General features: G+C 54.7%; 1 protein-coding gene across 1 annotated transcript in view; it reads right to left on the reverse strand.

Annotated features, from left to right (window-relative positions):
- Positions 1 to 911: 911 nt before the first annotated feature.
- The window catches only part of Glis1 (GLIS family zinc finger 1), a 192,883-nt gene continuing 175,519 nt past the window's right edge, over positions 912 to 18,275 (reverse strand). The window contains exons 6-11 of the mRNA XM_041651146.1: positions 14,719 to 14,829; positions 11,446 to 11,575; positions 7,481 to 7,637; positions 3,390 to 3,568; positions 2,871 to 3,038; positions 912 to 1,069 (exon numbers count right to left, since the gene is read on the reverse strand). Coding sequence (XP_041507080.1) covers positions 912 to 1,069; positions 2,871 to 3,038; positions 3,390 to 3,568; positions 7,481 to 7,637; positions 11,446 to 11,575; positions 14,719 to 14,829 — 903 coding nt within the window. The remainder of the gene's footprint in view (positions 1,070 to 2,870; positions 3,039 to 3,389; positions 3,569 to 7,480; positions 7,638 to 11,445; positions 11,576 to 14,718; positions 14,830 to 18,275) is intronic.

An 18,275-nucleotide genomic window follows, 5' to 3' on the forward strand; every position in this document is an offset into this window, starting at 1 on the left:
GGGGGAGAAGACCCTCCCAAGGGCATTTCCGGAGCAGGGGAGGGCTGGTGCAGAGGGGATGAGCAGGGAACTTAGTCCCCCTGGGCCTCCCACCCACAGAGATGAGGGGGGCTTTCCTTCCTCTTTTTCTCAGGTGACACTGACATGAAGAGCCCCTTCTAGGCCATGTGTACAGACTAGACATGCGTCTGCTGTCTGGAATGGACACTGGAGCCAGGCAAAGTGGAAGGAGAGCTAAGCAGGTCTTGGTGCTCAGGATTGACCCCCTCCATAGGCCATGTGTGGGTGTGGGCTCTTCTGAGCACAGTGCTCCCTACACCCCAGCTGGTCTGCGAGGAACCGACTTTTGCCTGTGTGTGTGTGAGCGTGAGCATGTGTGTGTGTGAGCGTGTGTGTGTGTGAACTGTCTTTGAGCACCTCTCAGTCCTGGGGCTATCTCCACCTGGGGTCTGTAAGGACCACTGTATAGGATGGAGGAAGAGGTTTCCATAGCTGTAGCCCAGAGCCTCCTGGGCCCTGGGCTCTTGACGCATGCTCTTCTGAGCTTCTGGCCTCAGGCTTTAGGTTGAATCCCACAGTAGAACCAGGCCTTCATATCTAGTTTCCAGTTTTTAATGTTTTTCTTGTAAAACCAAAAATATAAAACTCCTAGGGAGGTGGAATAGAGGTCTTGTACATTGTATATACACGAGGTCTGTGATTTGAGAACCTTAGGGCGAGAGAGGAAGATACAGTCAAGGGGCTGTCACAGGGCCATAGTTCCTGGCAGGCAGCTCTGAGACCAGACAGTTCTCCAGGCAGGGACGTGGCCCTTGGACGCGGCCTGGCTGTCCCTGTGGGAAGCACCAGGACGGACGGCAAGCAGGTGAAGTGGTGTTGGGAGCTGGGTGGGCAGGGATAGCAGGACTCCTTCAGGTGTCAGTGTAGATGGAGGGGATGTGGCTCAGGCAGTGGTCAAAGGCCCCATTGGGGAAGAAGCCACAGTCCTCGGGACCACTGGACACCAGGTCTTCAGACGGCTGTGGCTGCAGTGCTGTGGGACACGGGGTCTCTGCCAGGGCCTCGTAGCCTGTGGGCAGACAGCAGAGGGGTCAGAGCGGAAGGATGGCAGAGGCTGGATCTCTCCTCTCATGTTCCTTTCATGACGCCTACAGATGGGGGAGCTGGTGACCCTGGTGGAGAGGAGTCACAGGGGAGCTGGGAAGACAGGCTTGGCTCAGCCCCTCCAGTGCTTGACTGTGGTGGAGGGAGGGAGAGGGTGGGGGGAGCACCCTAGCTTCTACCTTTAGAGGTTGGCCTCTCTTGGCAGAAGGAACTCAGGTCCTTATTCTTCCAGGTCCCCACCTCTGACCCCAGACTCAAGATGCTACAAGCGGGGAGCCAGCATCTTAGTAAGCGATCATTAAGCCCAGCCTACTCCACAGAAGTTCTGTGACGCAGGATCCACTATCTTTAGGGTGAAAGGATGGGGTCTTGTCTAAGGCCACACCGCTAGTAAGTAGGGAGGTGGCTAGAACTTAAATGCAAGTGCATCTGGCTCTAGGGATGCCTGGCTTTTCTGGTGGATATGCTGTTTCCAGAGTGAGGTCACTGCTTAGGGATCCTTGACTTGAGGCAGAGACCTGAAGGACCATCCTATCCGAAGTCCTGTCCCTGTGCTGCTGTCATGATGTCTGCGGCTTTGGAAGTGGGTCTCGGTCTCCCACATCTGTGCAATGAGAATGGGGTGAACTGGGGCCTTTTGGCCTGTGCACGTGTTGGTTCAGCCTATTGTCATCTTGATGGGAGGTGCCTGGCAGTGAGGCAGTTGAATAGAGTTGGAATAGATGCTGGGGACAGACCCAAAGAAGCCTCCTTTCAGGGTGTCAGGCTGCTAAATCAATAAAGCCGCCCTGGGTTGGGTCCAGCAGCGCAGGATGGTGGCAGGCAACAGACTGGGTACCTGATCCCACAGGAGGCCTGCACACAGGCCTGTCATGTATTAAATGTGGCCCATATCTACCCACAGACAAGTGTCTACCACACAGACAGAGTGGGTACCACGAAGGACTATGTATAGAAAGCACAGAAACCTGAAGCAGCTCCACCTGCTCAGGCACACAGGTACACACCTGTCTATGGAGTCAGCTGTGAGTCTCCGCGTGGGTAACCATGGGGGATCTGTGTGCATCTGCCAGCTACATGCACAGACGTGCACTCCATAACACAGGAAGGGAGAACAGACACAGAACAGGTGTGGGAACGTGCACACAGCCAGACCCCCGACGATGATGAAGCCACAGGTCTGTGCTTACCGGTGTCCTCTCTGCCTGGCCCTGTGTCCAATGTCCATGTCCCTCAGTCTCCACTATGCTGCTCAAGAGCCCTCTGTAGGACATTATGGCCATCAGATCTGGACTCTGAGGCTGATCTGGGTGGGGCTCAGCTTAGGTAATTCAGAAGGAGGTTCTACCACCAATGTGCTGTCCCGAGCTCTGATCTGCCTGCTGGACAGAGCCTGATTCCAACTCTGGACAACATGCAGCCCCCCTCTGTCCACTGCACTTCTCTACCCAACCAGGGCTAAGGCAGCAGATCCCCAGCCCGCCCACTGTCAGAGCCCTGGCCTTGCAGGCGAACAGGCATGCTCCTTCCTGTGAAGCAAGGGTCAGCATCTATCTCAGCGATGCCTGATAAACACTCACTGTGAAACACTATTCGGACCATGGTCTCATTCGGAGAGCCTAGGGACTCAGAGCACCTAGACACGGCTGAGCAAAGCTATAGCAGGAACGCAGTCATCCTGGTGCCTGTCAACTAGGAGACAGTACACAAGCCCCGCCAGCGCTAGCCTTGGTAGTGCTTAGGAAGGGAGGTTTGGGGCAGCTTACCAGGGGCAGGTAAAGGTGCGCTGAGGCTGGAGTAGGTGTTGGACCTTAGAGGGTTGAAACCATGGGCATCGCCCACCAGTCCGTCCCTGGAGGCTGCTGGCTCAGTGGTCCGGTAGCAGTCACCATACGGGAAGCAGTTCTGGATGGAATGGAAACTGCCTTGATAGCCTGCAAGAGGAGGCAGGGACTGTGGTGATGGAGGAAGTGCTGAGGTCATGGGGCAGGGGGATCAGCCCCATGTTGTCTGCTCCAGGCATCGAGGGTGTGAACGAGAAGAGCACGCAGGGAAAGAAAGGGATAAAGGTGGTCCTTTGCGGCTGGCTACAGTCTGCAGCTGATGGGATGGTTGGCCCTCCACCTCTTGGATTCACCACAACCATCCAGTCTTCCTCCGAGCAGTAGGACCCTCCTACCTGTCATTAAGGCCAGAAGCCCACTGTGGCCCTCAGAACCCAGCCACCTGCCTCCCCTAGGCCCTGTGTCAGTCCTCTTGGTCACAAGGGGTTGGGTGCAGCTTACCTTGGGGGCTGGGTAGAGGCGGTGCTGGTGGGCTTTGGAAGGGTGGGTAGGTCGGCTTGCTGGGGAGCGTTGAGAATGGCTGTCCTCCTGGAGACTGACTCTGGGAGGATGGTGGCAGTGGTGGGGGACCGAGCCCTTTCAGTGGGCTGACCATGGGTGAGAGAAGGCCAGGTCCTAGGCTGGAGAGGACAGAAAAGCACGGTTTCATCATGGTGAGGCACGACCCAGGGCTTCGCCACCTTCTCTAATCTACAACACCGTGAATATATCCATAAGCCTCTTGCTTGGTCACACGTGTTCTAATCGGAGTTATATCTTAGTTGCCATCTCAGTTTTCAGGACTACCAGTAGCCAAGGGACAGGGATACCCATGACCTTGCAAATCCACAGACCAGAGTTCAAACTCCTAGCAACTTCCACCAGACACAGACCTGGGAATGTTGGGAGCCTTGGCTTCCCTGCAGGGTGCTATGTTGACCTCCTGACATGTTGCAGCTGTCACTATCATGGGTTAAATGGTGACCAGCCCTCCAGTTGTGGGTGACTCTGGATGTGGGGTGAACAGACCATCTGATTGATTCGCTAGAGGTCCCTTTTGTAGATCAGGAAGCCAAAGTTTGGAGAAGCTGCACAGTGCTCTCTGTCCGTGTGGCCACACAACACTGGCTTCTCCAGTCTTGGTGAGGGTACAGTCAAAACCACGTAAACAAATGACCCAGTACGATGTGCATATATGTCCTCATTAATAAACATCATGACCACGGGAAGGAAGAGCCAGTGCACCTGACATGCAAGCTGGCATTTTACTCTGCTGGGCAGTGTATTTAAGGGAGTTCTATCTCATCCCTGGGAATCTGTCTTCTACTTGCAGAGCTTCTGTGATGGGAGGCTCACCACCTCCATTCATACATAACTCGAGGGATCCAGGCCCAACCCTGTGTTCTTTGGAAGCTCTTGTGAGCTGAGGCCATGGGGCTTGAGAGAGATGCAGGTGTCTTGAGTGTAGTTATGGCACCCAGGCTGGTTGCAGACTCTCCAGGCCTCAGGTTTCCACCCGAATCTATGCATGCACAGGCTTGCAGCCTAACACTGCATTTTTGCACGGTGGAGGGAGCAAGCGCAGAAGCGAAGTCTCCAAGGCTTTGATTTGACATGTGGGTTTGCTGGACCAGCTCTCAGTGGTTCTCAACCTGTGGGTCTCAACCCCTTTGGGGGTCATATATCAGATATCCTGCATACCAGACATTTACATTATGATAAATAACAGCAGCAAAATTAGCTGTGGAGTAGCAACCAAATAATTCTATGGTTGTGGGGGGTCACCACAATGTGAGGAGCTGACAGCAAATCTAGGACCTTGGCTCTAGGTAACCCTGTCAAGGGAGGTGCATTCTCCTCCTCCGAGTAGTGGAATCTGAGTGCGGGTCAGTGTCTACTCTGAAGGATATAGGACTCTGGTGGGGACAGGAGATCCAGGGACACACCGGAGGTAACTTCTGCTCCCTGCAGCCCGTCCCCACAGCCTTGCCAATACCGCGCCATCTCCACACATTTAGAATGTCACTGTCTATGACATCCAGGAGCCAAGCCTTCATAGACTCACTGGACTTAACCTCTCCAGTTGTTCCTGTTTATAGACCACGGGGGACAGGGTCTTCCTCTGTGCGATGCCAACTGTGAAGGCCAGGCCACAAACCAGATGACCGCACTGTCTATCCTCCTGGCGGAAGATCCCTTTCCTTCAGGACCACGCAGGACCTTCCGTGTCCCCTTCTTACCTTGCAGGGAAGGCCCAGGGAGGAGCCTGGCATGTGGCAAACAATGGCCAATATCCACACAAAGGCTCTTTTTGAGACAGGATCTCACTATTGAGTCCAGGCTACCCCGAAACTTGCCATCCTCCTGCCTCAGTGTTGCGAGTGCTTATATTTCAGGCATACACCAAGATGCCCTGACAAGTAGGTATCTGAAGCACTCAGCCCCAAAGCCTATGGACACAGTGCACAGAAGAAGCAAGCGCAGATCTTGGGGAAACGTGTGTGGCTTCAAGGTTTACGTTCTCTATTCAGACCCACCATAAATTCTCCTTTGTCACTTTCACAGCCAGAGAAACTGAATAGAATACGCATAGCTGACACACAGGCTGATCTGTGCCGCTCCAATGGCAAGCAGGTCATCTGGAGCCCTCTCTGGAGGCAGTCAAGTGCCTCCCATAGCATACGCTGGGGCTTTGGTTGAAGCCTATGTAAGTTACCCTGGACCTAGCTGGCAGCCCCAGGGATCCATGTCTTTCCTCCACAGGGCTGGGAAAGAAACCCACCAAATTTGGTGTCTCCACTGAGCCAGGGTAAATACATTTGGTCATGAAGTCAGGCCCTCTTAGCATATTTTTGAGTGAATCAGATAATTCTGTCAAGCTATTTAAATGTCCCAGCAAACCGCAGGGGAGCCTCAAGTGGCCAGTCCCTGTTGACTTTGGCAAGCGGGGGAAGCTGAAGGCCTTCCCGCCCATCTCTCCTCTGGGGCTGAAAAAGAAACCCATTCAGGCGAGCCTCAGGCCGTGTCAGCCATGGGGCCCTTCTCTCCAGCAGGCATCCGGAACCCGGCGCCTGGCGGCTGGGGATAGGGCTGGGGTCTGGTCTTGTCATCGCTCTGCCTCTAGCTGCAGGCATTCCTGATGGGTACTTATGCCGGCGGCAGGCGGGTGATGAATGAGGCCAAATAATAAGCCCATGCCCTGCAAGGGCCTCTGTGGTTTAATGTCTCATGGCTAGAGATACTGAGGCTGGTCACTGGCTAAACAGGTGGCCAGGGCAGGGGCTACTGTGGATGAGGCATGTACTGGGTGACACCAGCAACACCAGGCTTGGGGAGGTGGTCCTTACCACCTGCCTGGAGGAGGCCTTTCAATGCCTTTTATGGAGGAAGAGAGAGGCTCAGGGAGGGCTACGACTTTGGGTTCCTCTCACCTAGCCAGGGACAAGCCTGTGCCATGATTGTTGTCTGGGTTCCCTCCCGACCTGCCCAGCCTTAGCTTAGGTTGCCCCCTCATATCCCATGCTCTTTACTGTTCCTAACTCATGCTGCTGGCCCGGCCCAACCTTCAGGGTACCTCTATCACTGGCCTTGTGTCTGGCTTCTGGGGCATCATCTCTCCAGGTCAGCATTTCACACAGTGGTTCCTCTCCCAGCATATCCCAGCTCTCACCATGCCTGCTGGAATTTCCCACTCCTCCACCTGTCTCTGGAGCCTGGCTTAGCACCACCTCCTGCAGGCAGCCCATCTGGCCTGCTGGCTTCCTTTCTGGGCCTCCACAGCCCTTTCTGCTCCTTCCCCAGATGGCCAAACTGCAGCCTGTCCAACATCTCTTCACATAAAGCCAGTGGTGGCCTGGCACTGGGCCTGGGACCTGCCTATAGGAATCGGGAAGGAACAGATGAATGAACGGGAAGAGGACCCAGGGAGGAACAGCAGGCCACAGATTCGGGAATAAAGCCAGACTGATCCTAGGTGTACAGTGGCCCAGACTACGCAGCCTTGGGGAGGGGGAGAGCAAGGAGGAAGGTGCTGGGGCCAGGCCTTGAGCAACAAATCTGAGCGAGTCACTGTTAGTGATTAGCAGAATGGGTGGGGGTTGGGACTTGCTCTGATCGTAGAGTAGGATCACAGCATGTTCAGCAGATCCAGCCAATAGGGCAAGGAGCACACTGAACACAGTGACCCAGGCTAGCCCTTCTACAGGAAGTCTGGTATCAAATGCCCAGAGAGCCAGGGAGATAGTGGAGGGGTACTCCCGAGGGGCCTGGCTGCAGCAGAATTTCCCCAGGGGCCTCTGAAAGGGGGATATGAGAGGCTGGAATCCTGGGGACCAACGGCATGTGCCCCTGGTGGTGGGTGTTCCTGGGAGACATCGATCATGTGGTACCCAGAAGGTGATACAGAGCACAGGACCCAGTCAGTGACACGTAAATGCAGGCTGCTGTCATCTGTAACGGCAGCCTGTGTGCAGGTCACCTGCCACGCTCTGCCTTGTTTACCTCTGACACAAGTGCTCAGGTGTGACCCCTGAGGACTAGCATGCCATACATACCCATCCCTGGTGCTCTCGGCTGTGGGCAGAGGGGACAGGTGGTGGTGGGAACCAGTGGTGACCTCCAGTGGGTGGTGCCTGGAAGGGACGTCATGGGATGGGGACAGGATGCCCGAAGCCAGCCCATTTTGTGGGGTGACAGGGCCAGGATACACACCTGCAAGGAACCAAACATGTCACTGGGCTTTGGGCTACTCACTAGGGTATGAACTCTCGGGAGCTGTGACGGTCTGCTTATGAAGAGGGAATGACACAAAGAACGAGGGCCACAGAGCGTGAGAGATGGAGATGAGGGGACTGTCACGACACAGGGGACTGGGATCTTGTATGGAGTAGGCTGCTTCAAATCTCCATTGGGCTATTCTGGAAAAGCAGGGCATGGCTCTATCCCCAGAAGCAGATGGGGTCCTTGGAATGGAAAGAAGCAGGATGAATCTGGGGGCTTGGTAGAACTACTTTTCACAGTGGAGCTCCGTTTGCAGAAACTAAACTATACCTCCTCAGACACAGGCAGGCAGAGCTGGGTATCCAGTGACCAGCTGCAGAGGAGTAGCTGGCCTGGACAGGCCAGCTCCAGAGGCTCCTAGGAAGGCCTACTATGGTAGTGATCCAAGATGCACCCTACTCTAGGGTCCCACCCAAGGACTGGAGTCACCTTTTATCACGTCTATCCCTTATCAACACAGGTGCGCTAACAGACCAATGGGAACACTAGATCAGAGGCCCAGCTGAGGGTTTGGGGACCACCGGGGGCGGCAGCATTGCAAAGAAGCCTGTCAGGAGAGGATGGTGCTGCCTCTGGGATGGGGCCTAGGGGCACAACAAGGCCTGCAGTTTGCTTTGTGGTGCTGGGGGTGGCATCTAGGTTCCCAAGCGTGCTAGGGAAGACAGCTATCACTGAGTTACATCATCAGCTCAAGGGTGGATCGTTTTGGATGCTCCTACTTTGCCTGAAAAGGAAAAAAAAAAATCAATTTTGCCTTTTTGTTAACCTAGCGTGCTTACATGAATGGACACTCCACTTTTCTTCGAATTGGTGCATCAAGGTGACATCCTGGAAGGACTCTCCCAGGGTTATGCACTCAGTGACACCAGGGCAGTAGCCACCAGTTGGCTGGTCCCTCCCCTGCCGGTTGTTACTTCTTGAATGTTGTTCTAGTTGTGGGGAGAGGGGCAGGAGCTTTTTATGACCCCAGAAGGACTAGCCTGCGAACATCTAGGTTTTCTTCCAGGATGGTCTCAGCTGTTTAGCATTCTAAGGCTAGCTCGTCCTAGACTGGCTGTTCTGATTAGAACCTATCGGGGCTATTTCAAGGAACTGAATGGGGCTGAGGCAGAGTCTGGGAGCCACGGTAACGTGGTCCCAAGTGTCTTTAAGCTGCATTATTGGAGCAGCACTTGGCTTTGAAGGTCAGATGACCTGCAACTCCAGATGGTGACTGTGGCTAGGTGAGAGCGGAAGAAGTCCCACTATTAAGTCCTCACGGTTGGTAACTATGGCTTTTATGTGCCCAGTTTTCTCCACACACCTAGTCTGACAATTTAGAAACAGACTCCCCGAACATCATGGACCAAACGGAGAGGGTGCCTATTTGGGGCAGAGCCTCCAGCTGAGCTGGAGTCTGCAGTGTATGAGGATCTGTGCTCTGCTACAAGCACTGTAGCTTGCTGATGATGACACAAACTTTGGGCAGTTACCAGACACCCTGAAGCTGTCCTCTCTAGTGTTGTCCTCCCTGCCTTGGTCAGGTAGCAAGGAGGGTATGGCTGTGGGAGCAGCTCAGCCTGCACTACTTTGTACTCTCCTTAATCCCTTCTAGCCTGCCACTCTGCATCAATCTGGGGGTCTGGCAGCTGGGAAGGCTGGAGCGCTGATGGCGTCTGCCGCCCTGATATCACTCTTCCTGCACCCTACTACCTATCATGGCACCCCGTAGAGCTGAAGACATGCCTGCCAGATAAGTGTGCTCTTCCAGATCGGATAGTGACCAGCTCTCGTCATTGCTCCCTCACCCTCTCTGTTTTGGACTCTTCTGACCCACCCTCCTAAAATCTACCCCCTGCCGTTACTGCTGTATGGCTCCTGACAGACACGTGTTAGTGATGGAGCGTGTCCGTGGACAGTGCATGGTATGAAAAGATCACCAGACCCTGAAGGGCCGTGGGAGTGGGGACTGGGCCTGTTGTCTCCCCATACCACACCACTTTGGGCTGTAAAGCAGCAACATCAATCATCAGCCATGAACACTTAGCCTCTGGCCCTAACATCTGTTTCCCACTGTGCCTCAGGCGTCTGTGTGCAGACTAGCCCCAGGGAGTGCCTGGCAGGTCGTCCTTCCCAGCTCTCGCTGGAGTGAAGGACCGTCTACAGCAGGCACACAGTAGGTATGAAACATTAGGTAGGGTGGCCTTAACAGAGCAAGGCCTCAGTTTCTGTGCCATCATCAGGCAGGCACCTCCCCAGGGAAGTGAGCAGTGGGCAGCTGACCACTTCCCACTGAAGAGCTGCTGGGATGGATTTTCTCTCAGCTTTTCCTCACAATAGGCATGGGAGGAAGACCACCTCCTCAGACTAAGCAGCAGGGTAGGCAGGCGTGCTGTTAGCAGGAGGGCCTTCCTCCTTTGACTGTGTCCTGGAGGATGTGTTACTCACTAATGAGACAGTATCTGCTGAGAAAGACAATGACCGCTGCTGTCCCTGCCCTCGAGGAGGACAAAGAGGCTCCTAGGCTGACCTGAGGCTGATCTGGATGGATTAGTCCTCCTTGTCCGGTGAGTCCTCTCAAGGTAGGCACATGGGGGCTGCAGGCCCCGGGGCCCCAACAGCAGGAACCTCTCTGGTGTCCTTAGCTTGGGGTACCTAGCTGGGGTGTATTGTGCAGTCCTTGCATGCACCCCTTCTTGTATATATCTCAGAGGTATCTTCATACAGGCCTTGCAGATGGGCGAAAAGCTACTCTTCCAAGGCTGGCTGGTAAGGGCCCTGACATGTTTTAGTCTGCTGCTGTTACGTCAATGATGGGGCGAAGAATAAAATTAGAAAATAAAAGGAAAATGCTTTAAACGGTTAGAGTAATTCAAGAAATCCCAGAGGGCAGCCGAGCTCTCTGCTCTGTGGCTGTGGTTTCCTCAGAGAGCAAGGGGAGAAGGCACAGCACAAGAACCATCAGCTCAATCTAAAGGCCATGCTGCCCGCAGCTGGGCAGTGTTCCCAAGCCACGAAGTCAGGATTCCTGCCATGGCCCGAGTGTGCCCTGCAGCCAGCTGCTGCTGCTGCTCTTGCTGGACCAGTGGCTCTGAGTGTTGTCCAACAGGCCTGCAGGGTCTGGCCCAGAGAGCCCTACAGTGGGCCATAGAACTCAGCAGTGAGTAGGCTGTGATTCCGACCACACTGCCCATCCTCTCCAAGTCTTGGTTTTTCTCTTCTGAAGGAGTCATGCTGGACACTGAACAGGACTTCAAGTCCAGACTGAACTGGTCGGGTGCATCTCGGCATGCCTCACTGTGGATTAGAATCTGGCTTACACTCAGGGATGTGGACTCTATGCAACATTCCAGGCAGGGCCACATGTCCCCCACATGGGTGCTGGTGACTCTGGAATGAGGCAGACTCAGGCCTTCCCCAGAGTAGTTCCCAGTCACAGGCTGATGGGGAGACAGGAGAAAAATGCTGGCAGTCCTGAGGAAGACTTCCTAGAGGCAGGGACAAGGAGACAGGTTCTGGGAGCAACCTTGGTGAAGGAAGGGGAAGGGGCTTGGCAGGCATTCCAGCAGCTGTGCCAGACTAAGGGGGAGTGGGCGCCCTCTTATGGCAGTAGGGAGTATTCAAGAACTCAGGAGTGTTCAAGAACATCTACCTACTTAAAGAAGACATCTTGAAGGGGTGGGGGTAAAGCACTCTGCAGCAAGTCTTACCCATGTGCCCTTGGGCTGGTAGTGACCGGCTGTGTCTCCTGCACACATACCTGGGAGCAGCTCCTGGCTCAGGGTTTGGCCGCCCTTCCCCCTGCTGGCAGGCAAAGGTGTGGATGCTTGGAGTTGCTGCAAGGCCAGACACTCGGACAGGACAGCCTCTGGATCAGCACCTGTGTGCAGCTGGGGGACAAGCAGCGGGGAGGTGTGAGTGTCCAGCCACCTGCCCACGGGCACCCCGTCTGTGCTGTGCCGGTTTCCCCACTGGGAAAGTCACTAGTGGACACTTTCTAAGAGATGCAGGACAGGATTTGACATGCAAGGATTTTACTGGAGGATGTTCCTAGGAAGAAGTATGCCAGAAAGGCTGGGCATACCCTTCAGCCCACTGAGCCAGGGAAGGAGGAAGGGGAACCTCTCAGGCTGGAGTCAGGGTCCCGTGTCTCTTGGGAGGGATTTCTTCACTGTTGCTGAGGGATCAGGTTTAGAGGTGTGGCCCCAGCACTTACTGGGACGGGTGGTCAAGTGTAACTACTGGGGTTTTACAGCTCCCATCAGGGCAACCTGTGGCAGTAGGAGTGATGTCGCTTGGCCAGAGGGCCTCTCTCCCTCTTCCCTGTCCCTATGAAGGATACAGGAAAGAGCCCTGGGCTGAGCCCAGTCCCACACTACTTCTCCCTGTGTGTCAGTGGACAACTAACTTCTCTGGATCTCACCCACCTTGCCTGTATTCTGGAGCTGTCCCTGCTTCTGCCATTGCAGGCCACGGCTAGAAGTGAGATAGTGAATGAAAAGATGATCTGTGGAGTACCGTATGTGGGGCTGGCTCGGCTCCAGCTGCCTGACTCCAAAGGGCCACAGAAGTGGCCCAGTGAGTTACTGTGTGGACTCGAGCTATCTGGCTAGCAGCAGAGCCTGGCTGGCATGATCTGGCCAACACCACTTGGGATACCTTGGAACATCTTTACTTCTCCAGATGGAGCAAAACCAACCAGGATGGGGCTCTGAAGACATTGGGTGACAAGGGGCAGACACCTGCATGGGCGGTGACCCTTCTCCAGGGAGATCCCCAAACATTCACTTTACCAGGTCAAAACAGGTGCTGAGAAGGCCAGAGCCTTGCTGTGTTCTCAGGCAGCTGAGAGTCAGCCGCAAGGGGTTTTCCACCTTCCCAGGCAGAAAAGGGCTGACCAGGCAGGGAAGGCACGCCAGTCTTGCACTGGGCTCTCAGCGCCTGACCCGGCAGCTGTTTTCCATGTAAATGAAGTTTTTGGCAAAAGAGGGCCAAGGCATGTTCTTGCAGACCGCAATGTCGATTGGATTAGGAACAGCAGGAGAGGAGAATTAAGGAAGAAAAGCATTTCTAATTCTCTCCAAAATGTAGCAGGGCTGCCAAGGACTTGTCATAATACAAGGGTCGCCTTACCCAGAAAGATCCATCATCCCCGATGCCTCTAATGGATGCTTATTGTTGGGAAGTTTGCAGATCTGCAGCCCAGGTCCCTGGGGGCTCAATGTGAGCCAAGCATGGGCCTGGGAAAACCAGGGCAGGATTCTGGTCCTTGGGCACCAGTCCACTGGGGACAGCAGCCTCCTTGGCACCTAGCTCCAGCCTACGGAAGCCTGAGCTATCCCTTGCCGCCCTGAGGCAGCGTCAGGAGCTAGTTATCTCTCCTGCGCTGTGTGAATGGGCTACTTTGTTAACATATGTGAAAAGGACACAAGCTAGGGCCCACTCACAGGATGCCAGCTACAGTAGACAAAGCAGCAGGTACAATGTCTAGCTGAGGAGCCACCGGGTTAGTGACTTGTCCCACTTCTCAGTGAGTTAAGGATGTGGTGGTGTTTGCACCGGCAGGCTTGCTGCATATCCTGACTCTACTGTCCTCTGCTCTGCCCTTCAAATGGTTCCCAGTGCCTCCAAGATGAGTTGCATGCCATCTCCATCATGAGGTAGGCTTTCTCCTGGTACCCTGTCTCTCTGTCTATCCCATGGAATGGAAACTACTTTCCCAGGCTGGAGGGTTTTGCAGTTTTATTCACAGCAGTGTCCAAGGGCATGGTGTGGACCACAGTGCTCACTTCTAACATTGCTTAAGGCAGTTAGTGGCTTTCCCTGTGCCTTCCAACTTTGCTAGAGCTGCTGGGCTGGCTCCTGCCTGTACCTACATCCTCACTCCCACGGCCCTGGGGATTGAGTGCCCAGGCCAGGGTGCTCAGCCTAAGGTCGCTGTCCTGTTCCTTACTGCATGACCTGGGGCCCCCTGCAGCTTCCTGCTGACTTTCTCATGCAAGCCTTTCTCCTCTTCAGGTTTTCAGTCCTGGTGAAGGGCACTACCACTGAAGCTTCCCCTGAGGTCCTGATACTCCCTGGGTCAGCCCAGGTCACCTCCACTATCTTCCTTGTTCTTACCACTGAACGTACATTTCACTCTGACATCCCCATGCTCCACATGGCCCCAGAAGAATCTCTCAAGGCCATGTACTTCTTTTTCCCTCAAGACCACTTGAGGGCATTGAATGTCCTCAGGACAGTTCAAATACTGGCAGGGTTTCCAGCATGTGAGTGCCCAGCTCTGTATAGATATGAATACACCGGCCCCACAAGTGCCATGGGTCATTCCAGGCACACACTTCTTACCCGAACTCGCCTGCCTGCACTGCAAGAGAATGGCAGTGCCCACCCCCTTCCTTCTGTGTTTGTGAATCTGTGCCAACTTCAGGCTCAGTCCTGGATATATATATATATTCTGTCACTCAGTCCGCACAAGCACCCATTCCTCAGGAAGCATAGAGGCAGAAGGGCCACCAAGCTAGCAGTGAGAGGCCCTGCAGGGTGGGACCAGAGCTTACACCCCTAAACCATTATCCTTTATGGTTCCTGGTGCTTCTTCCTGACAGCTTTCTGTTCCCTTGCATATGGGCCAAGGCCCTTTATCTGTGCCAGACAGAACCTCCCTGCTGTCATCAGTATCATTTGGCAAGGAGCCTCCTCTCGGTGTGCGCCTCAGGCCACTGGAAAGGGATACTATCTGTGTCTTCTTTCTTCCATCTTCAGTGCCTAGCCCAGAGCTGGGCATGAGTGTTGTCATGGTTAGGGGTGCCAGCTTTTGGTGGGTGAATGTCGAATCAGTTGAGGTGATAAGGGCAGCTTGTGGACTGGTATACTGGGCGGGAGGCAGATACAGGCAGATGGGAGAACAATAGCATTTTCAAGTGTGCAGAGAGTGGTGTGCACACGGGTGTAAGGCACTTGGTCTGATGTGGACAAGCAGCTGGGATTAGAGGTGTCTGCAGAGATGGGTCTTGGCTCTGTGGCTGCCTACCTTCTTACGGACCTGCTGCTCCTTGGCTGAGTGCGCCTTTACATGCTTGCGGAGGGAGCTGGGATCCGTGTAGCGCTTGGAGCATCCAGGGATCTGACAAGCATATGGCTTCTGTAACATCAGAGAGGCACGAGAGGCAGGTAAGAGGTCGCTGCTCAAGGCCAAGGTCCCCTAGATGACCTGCCCCTGGAAGGATGAGTGGGCAAGGCACCTGGCCTGGGAGAGGAGGGGCTCTGTGTCCCCACTCTGCCACGGTATTGGGAGTGCAGGTGAGTTGCCTCCTATCTGCAAGAGGGGACTGAGGGGACTGACTGAGCTTTGCAGGTCTTCCTGACTCACACTGGCTGTGACAGAAAAGCAGTGTGTGGAGCAGGGGTACACAGGAGCTTGTCCCGGGCGGGAGAATGAAGAGAGGAAGAGTGGACATCCCAGGGCCAGCCTGGATGATTCCTCCAGCAGGTCCAAGTGGCACTATGGACCACAGCAACTAAGGTCCTCCTTCCAGTAACTGGGAGACCAGAGGGAGCTGACCTCAAAGAGCACAGCTAGGAGCCTGAAGGCTGTGCTGTCTACATGGCCAAAGCCCCCTCCCTGTGACCGTCCCACTGCCCTGGAAGGCACAAAGGGACCCCCCCACCAGTCAACCCCCACCCCTACTTAGACTCCTCCTCCAGGGTCTCCCCTAATATCTTCCCATGCAGTGTCCCACCGCTTTTGTCATAGACAGCCATGGCCCTCCCTCCAAACACTCTGCCATGGCCCTTGGACCCTTGGATAATCGGAAGCTAGATGATCATTTCCAGGCACTGACTGGGGTCCTCCTCCTCCCACTGTCCCCACACATACCCCACAATGTTCTGTCACCTTTTTAGCCTTGCTCAGATCCTTTCTAGACTGGCCTGAGATTCCTACAGGTCGCAGTGCCTACCTTCTGCTGTGAGGTCATCCCACTGTCCCTCTGCTTTACTAGTGAGGGAGCCATCTAATCCTGGCCATGTTCCACAAGACCAGGGAAGGGAAACTCATGGCCCTGTCTGCACCTCACAGTTCAGGGGCTTTCACGAGGACCAACCTGGGGTCCCCAGCTACTACTGGGGCATGACGTTCACAAGGCTTCCTTTTTAAAAACACACGGAGTACTTCAGAGCCCTTAGGACTGCCTCCTGGAATGGCAGTGTGTGTGTGTGTGTATGTAGAGGAAATGGCACCTCTCAAGAGTAAGCCCCAGAGACTGCCATGCCCAGTCAGCAGACACACCAAGTGGAACTGCCCACAAAGCCTCAAGGCAATTCTGTCCCTACCAGAGGTAGGGACGCTGGGAGATGCCCACTGTCCGGGGCCTTGTGGGGAAAAGCAGAAAGAGATGACCGGAACCATACCTTGGAGCTGCCACGGAGATTGCCAGGTTAAAGAATGGAGAACAACAAAAAGAGAGAGACAGGCGGTAAGAAGGTGACTAGGCCAACAGGAAGGCAGGGGCGGGAGAGGGAGGCCTGCCTTGGACTGCCCACCACCTGCTTCAGCATGCGAGTCCCACACACTTACACAGCCCCTCCACCCTAACACGCAACCCCAGGACACTCTCCCATGAGCCCTGCCCTGCCCCTGAACTGACTGGCCCCAGGCCTGGTCCTCTGGGAATACTGATACAAATCCACAGGCTTTGGTCTAAAAGCAAACAGCTCTGTGTGGCAGGCACACTCGCTTGGAAACAGGGCAGCAAGACCCATCTTTGTGTTTGTTTTTCCAGGGCTTGACGTGCATAGAACATTCCTCAGGCCTAGCTCCCTTGAGCCCCCAGGAAACCCCGTGGCTGTCCCAAACCACCAGCCAAACCCTAGGCCCGGAATCCCCATACAAGTTCCAAGATTGGGGCTGTGTTATTCCTGTCAACAAGGCTACTCTTCCTTGTCTGGACAGAGCTCTATCTCTGAGGGCTCCCCAGGTTTGGTACTGCTAAGCACTGGCTACCCATGGTTCCCACACCTGCCCCTCAGAACCACTCCAGCTGAACAGACACCACAACCAGGAGGGGGTGTGTGTGTGTGTGTCTGTGTGTGTGTCTCTGTGTGTGTGTGTGTGTGTGTGTCTCCATTAGGGAGCTTTCTTCTCTCAGTGCCCCAACAGGCCACATCCTGCTGCTGGGGAAACCAAGGCCCACACTGGAAATGGTGGCTGCCTGGGGTATGGCAGGATCCGGTTGACATTAAGTCCCTGAGTGACAGACTAGGCAAGAAAGGGCTGCCCTGTTCACAGCTATACCCCTTCTCTTCTCAAGAGGCAGAGCCAAAATCAGAGCTGAAGCTTGCTTTTTCCACTTCTCCACTCTGTCCAGAGAACCAACCTCCTTCCTGCCATGGGCCCCGTGTTCTCTGAAGCCAGGGATAGCTGGAGCTCTTATGAAAGCTGAGGTGTTATGTGTGAGCCCAACCGCTGACCTGAAGGCTGCAGGCTGGGAAATACATGGTTTAGCAGCAAGGAAGGAGCTGCCTTTGCTACTTAGGCAGAGAGCGGGGTGTGAGTGGGACCCCTAGACCTGCCAGAAACTTCTTAGATAGATGAAGGCCTGGGGTAACCCTGTGGGCTTGTGTGGACCTGACCTGGCCTAGCCCTCAGGAGCTCCGTTCCACAGGCTCGGTCTAAATACAGTAAGGACAGGAGTAAGGAACAAACAGGAAACTAGAGAGGCCATGGGGACGAGCTCTAGACCTGGGAGGTGGGGGTGGGGCAGAGGCCCACTGTTGGATGCCTTGTGCCCTCTGCAATATTCGCTGCCTCTCTCAGGGACAAGGGCAGAGTGGCAAGGGCCCCCAGGCTGAAAAGGTGACCAAGGGGAAGGGGACTTGGGAGTACCACAACTCACTTCAGGTCTCGGTCAGTCCTAAGGGGAGAGAGGTTGATTTTGACTTGGGGACTATTCCTTGCCATTCTGTCCCCTCTGTTCAGACTCAACCCTTCAAACTTTTCTAGTAAAGAGCCCTGCGATTGGAGTTAGCCAAGGGTGCATTTGGCTCTGTCACTTGTCTGTCACTGACACAGACACAACATGACTTGGTCTCAGCTTTGCTTGAACTGGGACAGGTGTGTCACACTATGGGGCTGGCAGGGATAAAGAAGATACAGTCCAGGGCCTGGCCTGGCTCCAAAGCCGGTAATTTTTTTCCGTTCACGTTTCTGAACTTGGTTTCCCAGCTGTGAGATACAGGGCTAGGACTGGAGGGCTCTGTGCCTTCTCAGGTGTGACCTCTGCTTTATGGCTTCCAACCCGCACTAACAGCTCAGTTACCCTCTTGGGCGTCTGTTTGCTCATCGGCGTATTGGACAGGGTAGGTGTATCAACTGGTGCCTAGCCCCACCCCAGCTTCCCGCACATCTGCAGCAGAGCAGAGAACTGCTTGGAGGTTCAGACGTGGGGTTTTCTAGCAGACTCCAGCTTTGTGCTGCACACGGGGTTGGGATCCTCCCAAGGGACGCGCCACTTTCTCCAGCACCTGTGAGACTGGCATGAAGACTGAGTCTGTCACCTTCACCAGAGTCCAGCCATGAGAACCCCTAAG

This window comes from Microtus oregoni, unplaced genomic scaffold (assembly GCF_018167655.1).
Source record: "Microtus oregoni isolate MIOR12 unplaced genomic scaffold, Mior012 000005F_ref0000423, whole genome shotgun sequence".
In the NCBI taxonomy this organism is placed as follows: domain Eukaryota; kingdom Metazoa; phylum Chordata; class Mammalia; order Rodentia; family Cricetidae; genus Microtus; species Microtus oregoni.